An 18,910-nucleotide genomic window follows, 5' to 3' on the forward strand; every position below is an offset into this window, starting at 1 on the left:
CAGAGATGCTGATGATGATGATGTGACAAACTGGGACTGTTCTTACTGTGGTCTGTGAAAGCTGCCTGGGGGGTGTCGGCCTGGGAGGATGCTCTGCATTGGGGGAGGGGAGACTGGCCAGAGGGAGGGGACCTGGGCAGGTAACGTGAGAACCCAGGGAGGGGGGAGAGGCCAGGTGACACCTCTGCCCGGGGAGCTGAACAAAGGCTGGGGTGGGGGGACACTGGGGAGTGAGAGAGTTTCAGGGGCTGGCTGGGGAATGGAGGGAGCCCAGACAGGGCTCTGACCCCCCAAGGGGGCTGTGGGGCTCCTGGGACCCCAAGATGGACCTAACAGGGGGGATCCTGTTGTCTGTGCCTGCAAGACCTGTTTTGGACTGTGTTCCTGTCGGCTAAATAAACCTTCTGCTTTACTGGCTGGCTGAGAGTCCTGGTGAATCGCAGGAAGGTGCAGGGCCTTGATTCCCCCGCACTCCGTGACAGATGATTCCTGAAAATCTTCCCATCATATAAAGAAAAGGTTCTTCCAACCCCAAAGGATCAGCCACACACCCAGGTCCAATGATAACTTAGATCTTACCCAAAATACACGCTACAGCCAATTCTTATTAACTAAGCTAAAATTTATTACAACAGAAAAGAGAGAGAGTGTTGGTTAAAAGATCAATCTACAGACAGACTTGAATTCAATTCTGGAGTTTCAGATACACAGCAGAGATGAGCTTGTAGTTGACAAGAGTCCTTTTAGAAACAGTCCAGAGGTGGTGGGTTTTTGTTTGTTTGTTTTCCTCCATTTGAACAGTTTATTAGTTTGCCTGTTTTACAAGTTTTAGAAAAAGAATCCCAGGATTTTGCCTCCGGTGTTTTCGCCTTGTTTCCCCATGGTCCATGCTGCCAGCAGGAGTTGTCAGCACTATGTTCCCAAACTGACGTGAAGGCAAAAGGTTGTTCTGCCACTTTTCCAAGCCCAGGTTCTAGTCCAATGGCCATACTCAGGGTGACTCCAGTCAGTGACTGGGGATCTCAATCCTTGTGGCTCAGGGTTTCAGATGTTAAGTTCGCTGAGAGCCCACAAGTCACATCCCAAGTGTCTAGAGATGAGCGTTTACCTGCCACCCCCTGCACTCTCCAGAGATGAACCGCCCAGCTGTCCTGCTCTGCAGACTCAGCTGCCCCGTCTTCCCTCTGAAACTGCAGCCCAGACTGCTCACTCCCAGAGTCAGCCTGGAGACGGTCCTGTCCCACAGCCTGGTCTCCCCAACAAGCTGGCCACTCGGTTACAGGGCTGTTTAAATTCCTCACCAGCTTTTACTCCGTCTGAGACCTTCTCGAAGCTCCCCACACTGGATCTTCCACAAGGAAAGTCAGTGGCTCCATTCACAACAGAACATGCCTGGCTGATAGGAACTGACACTTCCGGGGTAAGAGCAGTCGGGTTGATCAGCTGTCTGGGACACGGCATAGAAGGGCTTGGATGGCAAACAGAGAACCCAAAGTTACAGCAGGGTCCCGCTTGCTCAGCCCAGCGCCCTCTGACCCCCCTTTTCCCCAGTTCAGGAGAGTCTGCATCTTCCAGCAGCCCACGCTTAACAACCCTGCCTGGCCCCTCCTCAGTCCTTTGTGCCCCAGCTCATCCAGCCGCCCGTCCGGCTTCCTGCAGCTGCCTCCCTCTGGGCCGAATCGAACTCTAACATGGGCCATGAAGAGATCAGGCACAGAGCCAGGCCAAACGAACTCAGCTCTTACCCAATAACCACACTGCTGCCAGCCCGTTAGTAGCTAATATCTAAAGGTTTATTCATAGAGAAGAGAAGACGACGAGCGTTACACATGGTTAATAGCTCATATGCCTACAACAATGGCGTGTTCTTGGATCAGGCCTGTAGCAGGGATGGACTAGACGGCTGGCTTGTAAAGTCTTGTAGCCAACTTCCAAAAGACTGGATGGGCCTCAGTCCCCAGTTCAAATGACCCTTGTAGCTGTAAATCCACAGTCCGGAGAATCAGAGCAGGACACGAAGCCCAATTGCAGATGTCTCAGGGTCTTTTATAGCCTCTGCCAGGTGCTGGGAATTTTACTGTCCCAAACACAGCCCACAGGCACAGTCTGTGGAAAATTACCAGCCCAAGATGGAGTCCAGGGTCACATGAGCACGTCACATGAGTCTCATCGGCAGCCATTGCCCGGATTCTGGCTGGGGCACCCGCAGGAAGGCTCACTCACCAGCTCCCTCTAGGGTTAGGGGCGTCTCCTTTAACGGGCCATCGAACTCGAACAGTCCAGTCATGTTGTGCTGCCTAGACTGGATGTAACCTGCCTGGGGGTGTTACCCCAGGAACAGACACAGGGGCTGAGGCCTTGTCTACACGCACATTTGACAGCGCTCTAACTTGCTGGCTCAGGGTGAGAAATATCACCCCCCTGAGCGCAGCAAGTCTGAGCGCTTTAAAGCGCTAGTGTAGACAGGCTCCCGGAGCTCGGAGCGACTCCCCTTGCGGCAGCGGATGACCAGGAGCGCTGGGAGAGCTGTCTCACGCACAACCACACTCGTGCACTCGCACATCAACGTGCTGCCGCGGGAGCGCTCAGAGGGCAGCGCTTTGAAGTCTCTCGTGTAGCCGTAGCCTGAGTCAACACTTAGCAGCTTAAAGCGCCTTTACGGGACGGTGTGGTCGCGCTCTCTGGTGGTTTGTCTGAGTGGGTCTGGTCTGAGGTGAACACACTGACACACAACGCAGAGCACACACAGGAGGCTCAGGCCCAGTCCCCTAAAGTTGTGTAAAGGGTCACAAACAGGCTTCCCTGATCTCGAACCACCTCATTCTGGGCCGGTGAACGGGGGCGGGGGGCTACACATATAAGCAGGATAGCCACACTTAGCAATTCACAACTTTCCCAGTGACGCCGGACATGACGTGCTTGGTACAAGTTCTCTTGCAGTTGTAGCACAGTGGCAACACCAGTGCTGTGCACGGTCACACGTCGATCACACAGCATCACAAGGGGTCAGTTTGTTCTCTCCTCTCCGAGCGGTTTGCAGCTGGCTCTGTCTCCCCAGCACCGGCCGTGGCGTGAGTGCAGGACAGTCAAAAAACGGACGTGTCTCCATCGAGAGGGGGGCCACCTGGAGGGAGGAACAGAACGGGAATGAGGCCCCTGCCTGGGGACCCTGTGAACACACCAGGCTCAGCCCCACTAGCTAAACTCCCCACCCTGCCCAGGACCTGCCAGCCACAGAACAGAGCCTGCTGGAGACGGGGAGAAACCACCCCATGGCCTCACCCAGGTGGGTGCCGGGTTCTGGGGGGCCCGGAGCTCGCTGCCTGCCCCTGTAATCCCGGGACACACCGAGCTCAGACCTGTAACTGCCCCAGGCTGGGTATTGGGGAACCAGCCCCCCCGTTCCTGAGCTATTCGTTAGCTCTTCCCTCCCCAGGCCAGAGAACCAGGCTGCCAGCGTGGTCAGGTTCTGGCCCCCCCCAAGCGCTGATGGTGAGGGGTGTGGAGAGCGGAGATATGTCCCACGCTGGCTGGTAAAGGGGAGAGTTTAACGTGTCTCTCCAGAGAACTGACTCCGGCGCCGCTGGGAAAGGGGGCGGGTGGGGACAGACAGGGCTGAGCTCACACGAGACGCCCATGTCCCGGCTCTAGTATTAAATCCCACGCACCGAACGAGGAAGCACCAGGCCTGGGCCAGGAATCCCCCAGGGCTCGTAATGTGCTTGTAATGCTCTGCTACCCACTGTGAGGAGGGGATCACCAGCTGCTCCTTAACTGCCGGGGAATCCTTCCCCCCTTGGGGGAGAGGGGCGACCCCCCTGCCCTATCGCCTGCCCCAGGCTGCTGTGGGCGATGCTGGCACACGCGGTATTTACGGCTGCACAAGGTTTTCATTCTACACCTTTGTTAAAGTTCCTGTGAGGTTTGTCCCCTGAGGTGACTCGTGTAAGGTCTGGGCAGGATCCCTGCAGCTGGGGAGGAATGAACCAGAACAAACAAATCTCTGGCCCTGGTGTGAAAAGCTCCCGGCCCCACTGACGGAGCAGGGCTGCCGCCGAAGGTGCTGACAATCTCACCGCGCTCTGCGTTGAGCTGCGCACAGGCTAGGGACCCGGAGAGCCGGGTGTACCGGGGGGGCAGGAGCTCACGGGGACAGCGTGGGGGTGCACTGGCAGGGAGGTGAGTGTCCCGTTTGCAGGGTGTCTGGATCTGGCCGGGCACGTCCACACAGCAGCCGGGAGGGGTCGGTCCCAGCGGGGACAGACAGATGCGCTGGGGGCTTAAAATAGCCGCGTGGCTGCAGGAGCTCGAGCCAGTCACCGGAGTACGGCCCTGCCTGGCCCCTGGGGGCACACTCGGCGCTAGCCTGGCCCCCACCTGTGCTGCTGTGGCCACACGGCTATTGTCAGGCAGTAGCTGGAGCAGACTGAGCGTGTGTCTGTCGACCCGGGCTGGGCAGGGCGCTTCCCAGCAGCTGGGCACACCCCTGCCAGGCCCCAGGAGCTCCCCAGTGCAGTGCCGAGTCTGTCACCGTCCCTGGACACGTGTTGTGGGAGCGTCAGGGGACGGCTCAGAGCTGCCCCAGAACTTGGCGCTTCCTGGCTTTGTAGGGTTCATGGGGGAGAAGAGGGGTCACATGAGACCAGACATCCTGTCTCTCAAACAGATTGTAGAGCAGCTGATCTCCCTAACCTGAGCCCAGGAGGGGGTTGGGGCCAGGTGACACCTTCTGCCAGGGAAGCTGGACAAAGGGGAAGCAGGGGAGGGGGGGCCTGTGGAAGGCAGGAAAAAGGGGTTTCAGTTTGGAGCTGGCTGGGGAGACCGGGGGTGGGCAGAACCTGGGTCTGGGCTCCCCACTCCCCAGAATGGACCCGGCCGAGGGGTCCGGCTCGCGGTACCTACAAGCTCTGTGTTAGACCCTGTTCCTGTCATCGAATAAACCTCTGTGTCACTGGCTGGCTGAGAGTCACGGGGAATTGCTGGAAGTGGGGGGTGCAGCGAACACATGGATGCTGTGACCGCCCCTTCCTAACCAGAGACCCCGGAGGGGGATGTGACCAGGCCGGAGGAGGAGCAATGGGCCGGGCAGGGGCCAGGCAGCTGGAACCGAGTGGGTCTGGCTGGCTTGGGGCTCAGGGGGAGGACGAGAGCCCTGGCTCTGGGCTCCCCTCTCCCCAAGTTGAACTTGGCTGAAAGTCCCTGATTTCTGTGCTAACAAGCTCTGTCCTACGCTGTGTTCCTGTCGCCTAATAAACCTGCTGTTTACCCAGCTGTCTGACTGCGCAGTGGGGGGGCAGGACCCGGTGGCCCCCCCAGGACCCCGCCTGGGGGACTCGCTGGGGGAAGCGCACGGAGGGGCAGAGGAGGCTGAATGCTCCAAGGAGAGACCCAGGAGGTGAAGCCGGGGGAGCTTCTTGCCCTGCAGACAGGCTGCTCCGAGGGAGAGGAGGCTCCCAGAGTCCTGCCTGGCTTGGTGGGGAGCAGTTCCAGAGCAGCGCCCGGGGACTCCCTGACACCCACTGCACCCCATATCCCACAGACCCCCCTTCCCCTCCCCCTGCATCCTGTGCCCCCTATGCCCCACATCTCCTTGTCTCCCCATGGCACCCCAATCCACGCATGCCCCTGCACCCCACAGCCCCCTGCTCCCACTGTGCTGATCTGCCACCCCCCACAGCCCCTTCCCCCAGTCCCTGCCCCGCTCACCCGCCGCCACGCCGGGGATTGTGATCTGTCTCTGCTGCATGTCCCTTGTGCTCGGCCGGAACGTGCAGCTGAAAGATTCTTCGTCACACGGGGTCTGGACGGTGAGGACCGACATGAGCTGCTGCCTGCCCAGCCGGAGGCGGCGCCGCCACGTCACCACGTGGTGCTGCTCCGGCTTCAGTGCGCTCAGCTCCCCGGGCTGCCCAGGGCCTAGCACCTTCCCCAGGCGCAGGTTCCTCCAGGTCAGGCTGTCTGTGTCGCGGAGCCTCCCCTCCACCCCGCAGAGCAGCACGGTGACGCCGCCCTTCGGCCAACACTCCCAGGCACGGATCGGGGACACTGCGGGGAGACGAGAGCGTCAGGCGGGGGGGAGGGACGGTGTGGGGGAGGGGGAAGGGCGTGAGCCAGAGGGAGGGGGTAGTGTGGGGGAGCGCAGAGCATGAGGCTGGGGAGGGAGGAGGAGCCCCTCAGGGACGGGGTCTGGGCCCACTTACTGCTGATGTGATGATAGCTCCAGTACACGAAGCACCCCAAGGCCACGCCCAGCAGGACCCACGTGGCCAGGCATAACGACTTCCAGACCAGAGGATTGTGGGGGCTTGGTTCGGGTTCTGTGAGGGGGGAGGCACAGGGTTACTGCTCTGCTCCCAGTCCCACATGCAGAGCAGTTAAAAACCATCCAGGCTCCTGCCGGGAGGCTGCGGCGTGACTTGGGTTCAGTGTTTGGAGCCCAGGATGAAGCCGAAGCTCCCAAAACAGAGAGAGACGAAGCAGGCTGCTCCCTCCAGCAACAGGCTCCACCCACCCACCTTGCCCTAGGCTGAGACAGCAGCGCCCACGGGAGCAGATGAAAGTGAAGTCTGGTCATCTGAACACAGCTGGGGGAGCAGGGAGGGACCAATGCCAGGGAAGGGAGCAGCACAGGCAGAGTGATGCTGAGGCCGGCTGGGCCTGGGGGTGGGGGGGGTGTTAGACCATTTCATGGAGTCCCCGGGCGCTGCTCTGGAGCTGCTCCCCACAAGCCAGGCAGGACCCTGGGGAGCCTCCTCTCCCTCGGAGCAGCCTGTCTGCAGGGCAAGAAGCTCCCACGGCTTCACCTCCTGGGTGTCTCCTTGGAGCATTCAGCATCCCCTGCCCCTCCGTGCGCTTCCCCCAGCGAGTCCCCCCGGCGGGGTCCTGGGGGGCCACAGGGTCCTGCCCCCCCACGTCGCAGGCAGACGTGACTCCCAGCCAGCCAGTGACACAGAGGTTTATTAGGCGACAGGAACACAGCGTAGGGCAGAGCTTGTTAGCTCAGCAATCAGTGACCTTCAGCCAAGTCCAGCTTGGGGAGTCCTGGGCCAGACGCCCTGGATTGCCCCCTGTCAGTCCCCCCACACAGACTGCCAGCCTCCAGCGACCCCACCTCCGACACCCCCATTACTGCTCGTGAGGAAGTGGGGCTGGTTTTAATGTTCCCGCTGCATACTGTGGGGGGGCCTCAGCTCTGGCCGACCCTCTGTCGCCTGGCAACTAATGGCCAGGCCCTTCCCCCTGCAAGGGGATGCTAAAGGTGGGGGAGAACAAAGAGGTCAGGTGACCTCGTGGCCCAGGAAAGAGACACAGCCCAGAGAGGAGGGGATGGAGGGGGGTTGGGAGTTTTTTGGAAGCTGGCTGGGAAATGGAGGGGAGCCCCGCGGAGGCTCAGGCCTCCCAGCGGGGCGGTGGCCTCTCTGGGGCCCCAGATGGACCTAACTAAGGGGGGTCTTGTTCTCTGTACCTTCAAGCTCTGTGTTAGACCCTGTTCCTGTCATCGAATAAACCTCTGTGTTACTGGCTGGCTGAGAGTCACGTCTGACTGCGCAGTGGGGGGGCAGGACCCTGTGGCCCCCCCAGGACCCCGCCTGGGCGGACTCGCTGGGGGAAGCGCACGGAGGGGCAGAGGAGGCTGAATGCTCCCAGGAGAGACCCAGGAGGTGAAGCCGTGGGAGCTTCTTGCCCTGCAGACAGGCTGCTCCGAGGGAGAGGAGGCTCCCAGAGTCCTGCCTGGCTTGGTGGGGAGCAGTTCCAGAGCAGCGCCCGGGGACTCCGTGACACTGCTTCTCCTCCTCTTCTTTGTCTCACTTCCTGGGCAAAGAGTCACCTGGTCACATCCCCCTCCTGGGTCTCAGGTTACGAAGGGCACCGGCCCCAGAGGTTTCAGCCAAACTCACTCACCCCTGTTCCCACCACCAAGGTATTGGTGCAGCACACGGGGAAACTGAGGCACAAACCGTATTCATGCAAAACAGTAAAGCTCACATACAATTGTCAGGAAGGAGTTAAAATTCAGCCAGCAAAGAAGACAGAAACTGCTAAAAAGCAAGGACATAGTTTCTGTCAATACCTAGTAACTTAGCTCAGCTTATTAGTAAAAAAAACACCAATGCTGACCACCCCTTCATAACCCACCGGATGTCAGTAAGCACTCATCCCTACCTCCCCCCCCCGCCTCCTTCCCCCGCAAAATACCCATACAAATAACCCCTATATGTACGGACTGTTCTTATATTTACCTTTTTTCGGGGTTCTGTCTGGACTTATAACGTTTGTCTCTGTATGTACAAATAAATGCAAAGAAATTAATAAAAGAATGTCTATAACTGGGCACTATGGCACCATATTTTTGAAGCTGCTGGTCAGTCTTCCCAATACCATAAATAACCCCCCTTCAATATTACCTATGCTTACCTAATACTTTAAAGAAGGGAAATCCCCACTTTGTCACAAAAAGAACAGGAGTGCTTGTGGCACCTTAGAGACTAACACATGTATTTCAGCATGAGCTTTGGTGAGCTGCAGCTCACTACATCGGATGCATAGACTGGAACACACAGACAGGGGATATTTATACATACAGAGAACGTGAAAAGGTGGAAGTATGCATACCAACAGGAAGGTGGTATGGGTACTTCCACCTTTTCATGTTCTCTGTATGTATAAATATCTCCTGTCTGTGTGTTCCAGTCTATGCATCCGAAGAAGTGAGCTGTAGCCCACGAAAGCTCATGCTGAAATACATTTGTTAGTCTCTAAGGTGCCACAAGGACTCCTGTTCTTATTGCGGATACAGACTAACACGGCTGCTACTCTGAAACCTGTCACTTTGTCACAGACACTCCCCCCTTCCGGCCCCCCGCCCGTCACACTGACCTTTCCAGGTGATGCTCTGCCCCAGCGGGGTGCTCAGCGCCGGGTGCTGCACGCGGCAGGTGAAGGTGACCCGGGTGTCAGGCTCTGGGCCGTCGAGGATGTAGCCGCTGTGGAGGGTGAAGGACCCATCCGGTTCCCGTGTGGGGAGCGACTCCATGGAGGGCAGGATCTCCCCGTCCCGCAGCCAATCCACCGTGATGTTCGGGGGGTAGTAGCCACTCACCCGGACATGCAGGGCACCCAGCCCCTCTGGCGTCACCACCGTCTGCAGGGTCAGGGAGGGCGGGGCTGCCGGGTGGGGAGACAAGGTCAGGGAGCTGGGCTCCCTCCCCGTGGGCTGGGGCCCCCGGAGGGGACCACCATGGGGGGCTCTCTAGGTAAGAGTAGGGGAACAGACACCTGTGGGGTCCAGGCAGAAGGAAGGGGGCCCCCAGAGGCACCAGGAGCTCAGTGAGGGGGTGCTGCGTGGGAATGGGGTGCTGTACAGGGAGGGAGAGCTACACTGGGGACGGGGCTCTGGCAGGGGAGTGGGCACTGCTGTGGGGAAATGGGGATGCTATGGGGGTGCAGTATGGGGTACGGTGCTGTGGGGGATGGGGTTCTGTGGGGGAATGGGGTGCAGCGGGGGATGGGCAGTGGTGGGTGCTGCGAAGGCATGTATAGAAGTGGGGGTGCTGTGGGGAGGATGTGGTGCAGCGGGGGGATGGGGCTCTGGCAGGGTGTCACAGAGTGTGGGGGAGTCAGGCCCTGCACCCCCGGCCTCCTGCGATTCCCCAGGACTCTCAGCCAGCCAGTAAAGCAGAAGGTTTATTTGGACGACAGGAACACAGTCCAGGACAGGGTCTTGCAGGCACAGACAACAGGATCCTCCCCAGTTAGGTCCATCTTGGGGTCCCAGGAGCATCAAAGCCCCTTGGGGGGGTCAGAGCCCTGTCTGTGCTTCCCTCCATTCCCCAGCCGGCTCCTGAAAACCTTCTCAGGGCTTGGCTACACTTACAAATTTGCAGCGCTGCAGCAGGGTGTGAAAACACACCCTCTCCAGCGCTGCAAAAGTGTGGTCAAAGCCCCAGCGCTGGGAGCGCGGCTCCCAGCGCTGTACGTTATTCCCCACAGGGAGGTGGAGTACGGACAGCGCTGGCGCTGGCGCTTTGATTACACTTAGCGCTTTACGGCAGCGCTTTGAAGTGCTAAGTGTAGCCACAGCCTCAGTCTCCAGCATCTTGGGGCAGAGGTGTCACCTGGCCTCTCACCCCTCCCTGGGTTCTCACGTTACCTGCTCAGTGACCCTCCCTCCAGCCAGTCTCCCCTCCCCCAATGCAGATCGTCCTCCCAGGCTGACACCCCCCACTCAGCATTCACAGACCACAGTAAGAACAGTCCCAGCTCCTCACATCTCTCCCTGCTTCAAGACCAAACTGAGCGAGGTCACTTCAGCCAGTGACCTGGGGAAGTTCGAACCTACCCACATTCCCAGGGACGCCCCAACATCCCTCCCATTCCTTGGTGAGAATTACCCCAGGCCCTTCCAGTTTCACGCCCCCCTTTAGGTCGGGGGTGCTCCATGGCACCCGTAGTCTGCAGGTGGGAAGGCTGATGTGGCCCATGTCCTTTCCCCACCCCAATACCACTGGGGTTCAAGCTGGGCTGGGGTCTTCTCCCTGCGTTGCAGGCTGGGGGGCTGTGATTCGGGCTCTCTCGGTTCAGAGCCCCCCTTCTGACCCTGGCCCCCCCCCTGGACAGGCTCCTCGGGGCGGGGCGAGGGTCCTACATCCATTTTCCCCCTGTCTCGGGCCTTCCTCCCCCTCTGGCAGGGGTCACAGGAGCAGCAGTGATGCCGGACATGGGTAAAGACCCCAGGCCAGTAAAAGCTCCGTAGCAGCTTCTGCTGGGTACGCCAGGCTCCCGGGTGCCCTGAGGGGGGGATGTCATGGGCCCGGCACAGCAGCTGGCGGCGATACTCCTGGGGTACCACCAGCTGCCTCCTGATCCCCCCTGACTCCATCTTCCCTGGGGGAGCCCATTCTCGGTACAGGAACCCCTTCTCCCACAGGAACCTTTTCCGGCCACCTCGTCCCATGGTCTGTACTGCACCGAGGTCGGCCAGGTCCCTTATCTTCTGCAAGGAGGGATCTTTCTGCACCTGGGCCTGGAACTCAGCGGCTAGGACAGGGATGGGGACTTGCTCTCTCTCACCGGCTGGGTCTGAAGCCGCAGCCTCCCTGAGCCCTGTCCCTGGGCGTTCCCTCCCCACCGGGTTAGGGTCCTGCACCTCAGGCAAGGTACCCGCACTGTCGTCAGGGCGCAGTGCCCCTTGCCGGCTCTGGCTACGGGTCACGGCCAGGGCACCCCGGGTGTTACTGGGCCAGTCCTCGAGGTCCCCCCCATTAACACCTCCGTGGGCAAATGTGGGTGCACCCCCACGTCCTTGGGGCCCTCCTTGGCCCCCCACTTCAGGTGCACCCTTGCTACAGGCACCTTGAATGGGGTCCCGCTCACACCCCTCAGGGTCAGGTAGGTGTCAGGCACCATCCGATCTGAGGCCACCACCTCGGGCCGGGTCAGCGTCACCTCTGCGCCCGTGTCCCAGTACCCAGTGACCTTCCTCCCATCCACCTCCAGGGGAACAAGGCACTCGCTCCGGAGGGGCAGCCCCGTGCCCACCCTGTAAACCCAAAACCCAGAGTCTGGATCATCCAGCCCCCCAGAGGAGCTGACCTGGGGCCCTCTTCCCTCCTTCCCAGGTGGTACGCGGCCAGCCCCCCTTGCCTGGGAATGTTGCCCCTCATCTGACTGGGTCTTTACCCAGTTAACCCTTTGCGGGTTGGGTCTGCTCGGTCTGTCTCTGAACTTGGGGCATTGGGCCCGTGTGTGGCCTCGTTGGCCACAGTGAGAGCAGCTCATGTCTCGTGGGTCCCCTCGAGCAGGGTTCTCCCTGCTTCCCCTCTGGGAGGCCCCGTGGTGACTCTCTCTCTGCGTTGAGGCAGACCTGCTCCTTCGAGACTCCTCCCTGCCATCCCCTGCCTGACTGTCCACATATTGGTCGGCCAGCTGGCCTGCGTGCTGCGGGTTCTCCGGCTTCTGGTCCATCAACCACCGCCTCAGGTCAGACGGGCACTGCGCATAGAGGTGCTCCAGTATGAATAGGTCAAGCAGGTCCTCTCTACTTTGGTCCCCGGCCGTCCATTTGCGGGCATATCCCTGCGCCCGGTTGACCAGTTGTAGGTATGTGACCTCCCGGGTTTTACGTTGACTCCGGAACCTCTTCCGGTACATCTCCGGGGTCAGCCCAAACTCGCGGAGCAGGGCCTGTTTGAACCGTTCGTAGTCCCCTGCCTCCGCCCCTCTCATCCGGCTGTACACCTCCACGGCGGTGGGGTCCAGTAAGGGGGTGAGGCACCGGATCCTGTCTGCGGGGTCAACCTGGTGCAGCTCGCAGGCATTCTCGAAGGCCGTCAGGAAGGTGTCTATGTCCTCCCCCTCCTTCCGCCGGGCCAGGAAGCTCTTATCAAAGCTCTTTGTAGGCTTGGGCCCCCCCTCACTCACCGCAGCCGGGGCCTCACTGCTCCCCAGCTGGGCCAGGGCCAGCTCATGCTGGCGCTGGTTCTCCTCACGCTGACACTGTCTCTCCCGTTCCTCCCGCTCCTGCCTCAGTTCTTGCCTCAACTCGAGCTCTTCCCGTCTCAGCTCCCTGTCATATTCCAGCCGCATCCGTTCCAGGGACAGGGAGCTCCGCCGGGATGATCCCCTGCTGGCCGCTGACCCCTTGGTATTCGCTGGGCTTCCCCCAACCCCTCCCTAGGTATCGGTGAGCAGGGTCTCGGGGTGGCCTCGGCAGCAGTCTGCCCCCCCCCAGCCATGTCAGGTCCCAGGGCCCCCACTGTGTCCTCTGGGTGGCTTCCCTCTGGGACAGGGCTCGGTTCACCCAAGCGATCCTTCTCCTCCAGCTGGGCAATTAGCTGGTCTTTGGTGGACCTCCCAATGCGCAGCCCCCTCTGCCTGCACAGCTCCACCAGGTCGCTCTTAAGGTGCTTAGCAAACATCTTCCTGCTGGCCCCTCGCCAGCCTGTGCTCTCAGCTTCCCACCGGTTCCAGGGGGACCCCTCGTGCACCAGCCCTTCTTCAGGTCACCGCCTCTCTGCCAGGGTCAAGCTGCAGACTCCTCCGCCCCTGGGACTGCTCCTGCGATCCCCCCGGGGGACCCTGTTGCTGCAAAGTCCTTCTCTCTCCCAGGGTCGAGCGGCCAGCGCCTCCGCCCGAGACTGCTCCCTGCAGTGCTCAGGGGGACCCCGTTATTCCAACAGTCCATCTCGCTGGTCACACACTGGTTAATCGCCCCTGAAACCGTCTCTCTCCAACTCCAACTCTTCAGCACACCTGGCTCCTGTCAATCCCTCTTCGTTTTACTGCTCCCCAGTCACTTACTGCAGGAAGCGCCGTCCATGGGGTGCAGTAGATCCCACCGCTACCACCAGTTGTCACGGAGTGTGAGGGAGTCGGGGCCCTGCACCTTCCTGCGATTCCCCAGGACTCTCAGCCAGCCAGGAAAGCAGAAGGTTTATTTAGACACCAGGAACACAGTCCAGGACAGGACTTGCAGGCACAGACAACAGGATCCCCCCTGTTAGGTCCCTCTTGGGGTCCCAGGAGCATCAAAGCCCCTTGGGGGGTCAGAGCCCTGTCTGTGCTTCCCTCCATTCCCCAGCCTGAACCCTGAACCTCCTCCCACTCCCCAGCGTCCTCCCCCCCAGCCTTTGTTCAGCTCCCCCGGCAGAGGTGTCACCTGGCCTCTCCCCCCTCCTGGGGTCTCACGTTACCTGCCCAGGTCCCCTCCCTCCGGCCAGTCTCCCCTCCCCGAATGCAGAGCATCCTCCCAGGCCAAACCCCCCCCCCCAGCACTCACAGCCCCCAGTAAGAACAGGCCCAGCCCCTCATCCAGGGGATGGGCAGTGGGGGGTGCTGCGGAGGGTGTATAGAAGTGGGGGTTCTATGGGGGGAATGGGATGCAGCGGTGGGGGGTGCAGGGGGAAGTGGGGCTCTGGCTGAGGATGAGCAGTGGGGGGTGCTTCAGAGGCATGTATAGAAGTGGGGGTGCTGTGGGAGGAATGGGGTGCAGTGGGGAGGATGGGGTGCAGCGGGGGGATGGGGCTCTGGCAGGGGATGGGCAGTGGGGGGTGCTGCGGAGGTGTATAGAGAAGTGGGGGTGCAGCGGGGGGATGGGGCTCTGGCAGTGGGGGGTGCTGCAGAGGTGTATATAGAAGTGGGGGTGCACTGCGGGACAGGCACTGGGGGTGCTGCAGAAGCGTGTAGAGAAGTGGGGTTGCTGTGGGGAGGACGGGGTTCTGTGGGGGGAATGGGGTGCAGTGGGGTTCTGGCAGTGGGGGGTGCTGCAGAGGCGTGTAGAGAAGTGGGGTGACTCACACAACACGCTCAGCCGGAAGAGCTCCTGGATCGGCGCCCCCAGAGCGACGTGCTGCACCTGGCAGGAGTAGTTGGCGTCGGCGAGGGAGATGCTGGGTACGAGCTGGAGGATGCTGGTCGCGCTGTACAGGCCATCAGGGCCCAGCTGGGCGTGGGGCGTCTCGGGGCCCCCCACGACCTGCTTGTCCCGCAGCCACGTGACGATCACGCTCTTGGGATAGAAGTGGCTCACGCTGCAGGTCACGTTGCTGAGCTCGCCGGCCCTCACCACGGTGCCACTCACCGAGACACGGGGTGGGGCTGGGGGGGAAGGGGAGGGGGGAGTCAATGGGGCCCAGACCCTGTCATCTGCCCCAACCGCCCCACAGCACCCTCATCTGCCCCCCACCCCATCTGCCCCACGCTGCCCTCATCCACCCCCAACCACCCTCCTCCGCCCCCCACCCCCTCTGCCCCCCAAGGCCTTCATCCACCCCACCACGGTGCTGGCCACGGAGACTTGGCCGGGCCATGGGGCAGGGACAGGTGCTGCCCCGGGGGGAGGTGGCTTAGTGGGAGTGACCCCTCAATGCACCTGGGACCGTCCCCCCCATTGATTGCCACGTGGCCAGGAGCTCCCAACACGGATCTATCCAGAGGTGCTGGGGCCACAGGGCGGCTCCGGACCCAACCCTGGAGCCACAGCCCTCTGGGTGCTGCCTTGGGACCCTGCCCCCCAACCAGCCCTGCCCCCCCAGCCCATCCTGCAGTTACCTTCCACGCGCAGCTCCAGCTGCTGACTCTCCCGGCTCGGGGAGTGGATGACGGAGCAGGTGTAGAGCCCGGCGTCGGCGCCCCCCACCCGCGGGAGGAGCAGGGAGGCGTTGCCGACCCGCAGCTCGTCCAGGAACAGTCTGGCCCCGGCCCTGGGGTACGACAGGACCTCATCGAACTCGGCCACCAGGCGGTCCCCCAGCTTCCACTGCACCACCAGCGCCTGCATGTCCACGGCCCCCCCCACGGAGAAGTGACAGCCCAGGAGCAGGTCGGAGCCCGGCTGGGCCCGCACCGGGGAGGCGGGGACGGAGACCACCAGGGCGCCCCCTGCACAGACAGACAGACAGACAGACGGGGTTACTCGCCGCTCTGCGGGGCATGGGGGCAGGAGTGGGGCAGCCCGGGGGGAGACCCCACCACCCCCAGGGACTGAGCTCCCTTCCAGCCCCCACCCCCGTGTGCCCCCAGCCTGAGCCCCTGGCCCCTGCCCCCAACCCACCCTGTGCCCCCAGCTCCACCTGCCCCCCGTACCCCCAGCCTGAGCCCCCGGCCCCAGCCCCCCACCTGCCCTGTGCCCCCAGCCTGAGCCCCTGGCCCCTGCCCCCCACCCGCCCTGTGCCCCCAGCTCCACCTGCCCCCTGTACCCCCAGCCTGAGCCCCTGGCCCCAGCCCCCCCCCCTGCCCTGTGCCCCCAGCCTGAGCCCCTGGCCCCTGCCCCCCACCCGCCCTGTGCCCCCAGCCTGAGCCCCTGGCCCCTGCCCCCCACCCGCCCTGTGCCCCCAGCTCCACCTGCCCCCTGTACCCCCAGCCTGAGCCCCCGGCCCCTGTACCCCCAGCCTGAGCCCACGGCCCAAGCCCCCCACCTGCCCCCCAGCACCATGGGAGCCCACATCCTCTCTGCAAGGGCCAGTCAGTGCTGGGGGGGGAGGGGGCTCCAGGCTGAGGCCTGGCAGCCTCGGCCCCACGTGGGCCGGGCACTGGGTTCCCGCGGGGGCAGGTGGTGCTGAGCCTCAGGCAGAGGAAACGACGCGCTTCCTGTTTGCGCAGCTCGTGCTGCGGCCGTTACATGGTTCCCCGGCACCACCCCGGTCACTGCCCCAGCCCCTTGTGCCCCCAGCCCGAGCCACCGGCCCTGTGCCCCAGCCCCCACCCGCCCTGTGCCCCCAGCCTGAGGCCCTGCCCCATATCCCCAGCCTGAGCCCCCGGCCCCACCCGCCCTGTGCCCCCAGCCCCACCCGCCCTGTGCCCCCAGCCTGAGGCCCTGCCCCATATCCCCAGCCTGAGCCCCCGGCCCCACCCGCCCTGTGCCCCCAGCCCCACCCGCCCTGTGCCCCCAGCCTGAGGCCCTGCCCCATATCCCCAGCCTGAGACCCTGGCCCCAGCCCACCTCCTGCCCCCTATGTTCCCCAGCCTGAGTCTTCTACTGCAAGCTCCCCTCAGGGGCCACCCTGCCCCCAGCTGTTCCCATGCTGGGGTGGGGAGCAGGACCCCTGCCCTGTGTCTGACCCCCACGTCAGCACCACCCCCAACCCCCACCCGCCCGACCTGCCTTCTTGCTAATCGGGCAACTCTCCGGGCTGACTTGGTCGGGGGTCCGTGCACCCCCAGCAGCATTAACCGGTTCTGTGGCCATGACACCCCCTTGCCAGCCCCACGGTGGATGCCAGCGCTGAGCTGGTCCCGGGGGGGCGGGGGGGGGAATTAGTCCCAGAACCCCAGGGCAGGTTGTGGGTGTGATGCAGCAGGGACTGTCTGGGTGGGGGCTGGGAGAGCCGGGGGTGACTTTAGGTGAGGGACAGGACCTGGGCCTGTAACCTGAGCTGGGGGGGGGGGGGGCGGGGGGCGGAGGGGAGATCCACACCTCTGCCCGGGAAGCTGGACAAAGGAGGGGGCCGGCTGGAGAGGGGGGGTCAGTTTCGGTTTGGGGCTGGGGGGTGCAGTGCAGGGAATCCCAAGCTGGGAACTAAACTCCCTGCACCCCCAGAAGGACCAGATTGAGGGGTCCTGGCTCTGGCCACAAGCTCTGCTGTATCCTGCGTTCCTGTTGTCCAATAAACCTTCTGTGTTACTGGCTGGCTGAGAGTCACTGGGAGTCCCGGGCAGAGGGGGGCAGGGCCGGACTCCCCCACACTCCGTGACAGCAGGTGATGGGTGCGAGGGGGCTGGAGGGCAGGAGCGGCCCAGAGGAAGCGCGACGTGGGTTTGCGGTGGGGCCTGGCCATGGGGTGTGCCAGTGTGAGACAGAACCCAGGAGTCCGGGCTCCCAATCCTCCCCTCCAACCCACCAGCCCCCCACCCTCCTTCCCAGGGCCGGGGAGAGAACCCAGGAGTCCGGGCTCCCAGCTCCCCACTTTCACCCACCAGCCCCTCCGGCTCGGAGACCCCCCAGCCCCCGCGGGACCCTGCGCCCAGCCCGCACCCCCGTCCCGCCAAGGCCCCGCCCGGGCTGGCCCCGGGGCCGGGTTTCCTGCCCACGCCGCCCCTCTGGGGCAGGTCTGGGCCGGGGAGCAGGGGGCGGCCCCGGCGGCTACTCACGGGTCCCGCTCGCCAGCAGCAGGAGGAGGAGGAGGCCGGGCGCCACGGCGAGGGGCATCGTGCGGTGCGGGACGGGACGGGGCGGCGCGGCCCCAGCCCCGGTTACTTTCGCTTCTGCGGCGGGACGGGGAGGGGCGGGGCCGCCCTGCCTGGAGGGCTAGATAAGGGCAGGATGCGGGGCTGGGCGGGACCCACAGCTCGGGGCTGCGAGCGCCACCGCCCCAGCGCGCAGAGACCCGGGCAGGAGACTCGGGGGGAGCGGGATTGCCTGGGGGGCGGGAGAGCGGAGCAATGGGGGGGCTGGGAGCTGGGGGGATCCCACCGGGGCGGGTCCGGGAGCCCTGGGGCTGGGAGCTGGGGGGATCCCTCCGGGGGGAAGGGTGGGGAGCCCTGGGGCTGGGGGATCCCACCAGGGAGGGTCCGGGAGCCCTGGGGCTGGGAGCTGGGGGATCCCCCTGGGGGAAGGGTGGGGAGCCCTGGGGCTGGGGGATCCCACCAGGGAGGGTCCGGGAGCCCTGGGGCTGGGAGCTGGGGGGGATCCTTGCGGGGGAAGGGTGGGGAGCCCCAGGCTGGGAGCTGGGGGATCCCTCCGGGGGAAGGGTGGGGAGCCCCAGGCTGGGGGCTGGGGGATCCCTCCAGGGGAAGGGTGGGGAGCCCTGCGGCTGGGAGCTGGGGGGGGAAGCCCTGCGGGGGAAGGGTGGGGAGCCCTGGGGCTGGGGGGGAGCCCCAGGCTGGGAGCTGGGGGGATCCCTGTGGGGGAAGGGTGGGGAGCCCTGGGGCTGGGAGCTGGGGGGATCCCTGTGGGGGAAGGGTGGGGAGCCCTGGTGCTGGGAGCTGGGGGGGGGAGCCCCAGGCTGGGAGCTGGGGGGATCCCTGCGGGGAAGGGTGGGGAACCCTGGGGCTGGGAGCTGGGGGATCCTTCTGGGGGAAGGGTGGGGAGCCCTGGGGCTGGGAGCTGGGGGGATCCCACAGGGGAGGGTCCGGGAGCCCTGGGGCTGGGAGCTGGGGGGATCCCACCGGGGACAGTCCAGGAGCCCTGGGGCTGGGGGGATCCCTCCAGGGGAAGGGTGGGGAGCCCTGGGGCTGGGAGCTGGGGGGATCCCTGGGGGGGAAGGGTGGGGAGCCCTGGGGCTGGGAGCTGGGGGATCCCTCTGGGGGAAGGGTGGGGAGCCCTGGGGCTGGGAGCTGGGGGGATCCCTCTGGGGGAAGGGAGGGGAGCCCTGGTGCTGGGAGCTGGGGGGGGGAGCCCCAGGCTGGGAGCTGGGGGGATCCCTGCGGGGAAGGGTGGGGAACCCTGGGGCTGGGAGCTGGGGGATCCCTCTGG

At 63.6% G+C, this 18,910-nt stretch overlaps 1 protein-coding gene across 1 annotated transcript; it reads right to left on the minus strand.

Moving 5' to 3' along the window:
• Positions 1–1,774: 1,774 nt before the first annotated feature.
• Positions 1,775–17,696, minus strand: LOC123367995 (tyrosine-protein phosphatase non-receptor type substrate 1-like). The gene is made up of 8 exons (XM_045012408.1): positions 17,587–17,696; positions 15,049–15,378; positions 14,296–14,595; positions 8,878–9,165; positions 8,241–8,279; positions 6,201–6,317; positions 5,707–6,045; positions 1,775–3,124 (listed from the first exon to the last, which is right to left on the minus strand). The coding sequence occupies exons 1-8, from the start codon at positions 17,642–17,644 to the stop codon at positions 3,087–3,089; spliced, it is 1,509 nt and encodes a 502-aa protein (XP_044868343.1). The 5' UTR covers positions 17,645–17,696; the 3' UTR covers positions 1,775–3,086.
• Between the last annotated feature and the right edge of the window lie 1,214 nt (positions 17,697–18,910).

The sequence above is a fragment of the Mauremys mutica genome, chromosome 4, assembly GCF_020497125.1.
Source record: "Mauremys mutica isolate MM-2020 ecotype Southern chromosome 4, ASM2049712v1, whole genome shotgun sequence".
NCBI classification, from domain to species: Eukaryota; Metazoa; Chordata; order Testudines; family Geoemydidae; genus Mauremys; species Mauremys mutica.